Source organism: Aegilops tauschii, unplaced genomic scaffold, assembly GCF_002575655.3.
Source record: "Aegilops tauschii subsp. strangulata cultivar AL8/78 unplaced genomic scaffold, Aet v6.0 Super-Scaffold_295, whole genome shotgun sequence".
Lineage (NCBI taxonomy): Eukaryota > Viridiplantae > Streptophyta > Magnoliopsida > Poales > Poaceae > Aegilops > Aegilops tauschii.
This window is the reverse complement of record NW_027332467.1, coordinates 231,482-232,655: the sequence shown is the minus strand read 5'-3', so window position 1 is coordinate 232,655 and position 1,174 is coordinate 231,482. Positions and strand designations below refer to the sequence as shown.

General features: G+C 53.3%; 1 protein-coding gene across 1 annotated transcript; it reads left to right on the top strand.

The window, feature by feature from the left end:
• Nucleotides 1–929, top strand: LOC109773011 (probable protein phosphatase 2C 37). Its single transcript, XM_020331719.3, has 4 exons — nucleotides 1–103; nucleotides 193–504; nucleotides 587–686; nucleotides 817–929. The coding sequence occupies exons 1-4, from the start codon at nucleotides 5–7 to the stop codon at nucleotides 927–929; spliced, it is 624 nt and encodes a 207-aa protein (XP_020187308.2). The 5' UTR covers nucleotides 1–4.
• Nucleotides 930–1,174: the final 245 nt, after the last annotated feature.

The window sequence follows — 1,174 nt, the reverse complement described above, 5'->3', positions numbered from 1 at the left end:
GACCATGCAGGACACCGTGTCGATGCGGCCGTCCTTCTGCACTTGGGTCGACGGCTCGCGCATGCACTTCTTCGCCGTCTTCGACGGCCACGGCGGCCCCGTGGTAACCTTTCTACGAACCTCTCTACGAACGTGGCCACACTCCAGCTCAACACCGACTTGTCTGTACTCAGAATTTCCGTGGTGGTGCAGGTGTCGGTGGTGCTGAGGGACCACATGCACGCGATCCTGGCGGACGAGCTGATCCGCGCGGCCGCAGCCTACCGGAAGAAGCAGCAGCAAGACGAAGAGGCGGAGCTGTGCGCGTGGAAGGGCGCGCTGAGGCGGAGCTTCGCGCGGGCGGATGAGCTGGCGGCGTCGGGGGTGCCGCCGGGCACTACCATGGGGTCCACGGCCGTGGTGGCGCTCGTGGTCCGCGGCCGCATCCTCGTGGCCAACTGCGGCGACTCCCGCGCCGTGCTCTGCCGCTCTGGCCGCGCCGTCCCGCTCTCCCAGGACAACAAGGTGAGCAAGCTGCTGGCGTCATGTCTTTCTTTCCTCGTCCAATAATCGCTGGGGATTAATATGAGCTTATGTGTGGATGCAGCTGGCACGGACGGACGAGCTGGCGGCGGCCGGCGGCGTGATGTACCACTACGACGGGGTGCCGCGCGTGCAGGGGATCCTTAGCAGGTCGCGAGCTTTAGGTATGCACAAGTAGCGTAACCTTCTTTTAACATAGTTTGTCTTTTTTCTGCGAGGTTAAAATAGTTAATGTCAAGAAACTAAAAATAACAACAACTATCGTTCATGCATGTATGGAAAATGTGTTCTCAGCTCTGCATGCGTCGTGTCATGTCACAAGCAAACAAGCCTCCTACCTGGCTTTGTCAGTTACTGCCTACTGCGCAATGCCTCTGTTGGCATTGGCCGTTAAATCGTCCATATAAAATATATTTTTGCGACTATCTTCTTATGAGAAAGAAAGAAAAACCTACTATATATATATAAAATAATGTGGTAATTTGTCAAGTAATTCGTTTAATAAGTAAAAGTATGTCGTTTTGCTCTCATGCATTATGAGTGCTGGATTTGTTAAGTTCTTTTTTCGTGAATACATTCGATGCCTGTATTTTGCATTGATAGAATAGGGAAAAAATTACATAGTGCAACCGTCAGGCCACGTACGCACAGA

Bases quoted from the DNA above. Each gene is read 5' to 3' on its own strand.
- LOC109773011 (XM_020331719.3), top strand. From the start codon at position 5: ATGCAGGACACCGTGTCGATGCGGCCGTCCTTCTGCACTTGGGTCGAC. The intron at 104-192 runs GTAACCTTTCTA...GTGGTGGTGCAG, and splicing joins ACGGCCACGGCGGCCCCGTG to GTGTCGGTGGTGCTGAGGGA. The intron at 505-586 runs GTGAGCAAGCTG...GTGTGGATGCAG, and splicing joins CGCTCTCCCAGGACAACAAG to CTGGCACGGACGGACGAGCT.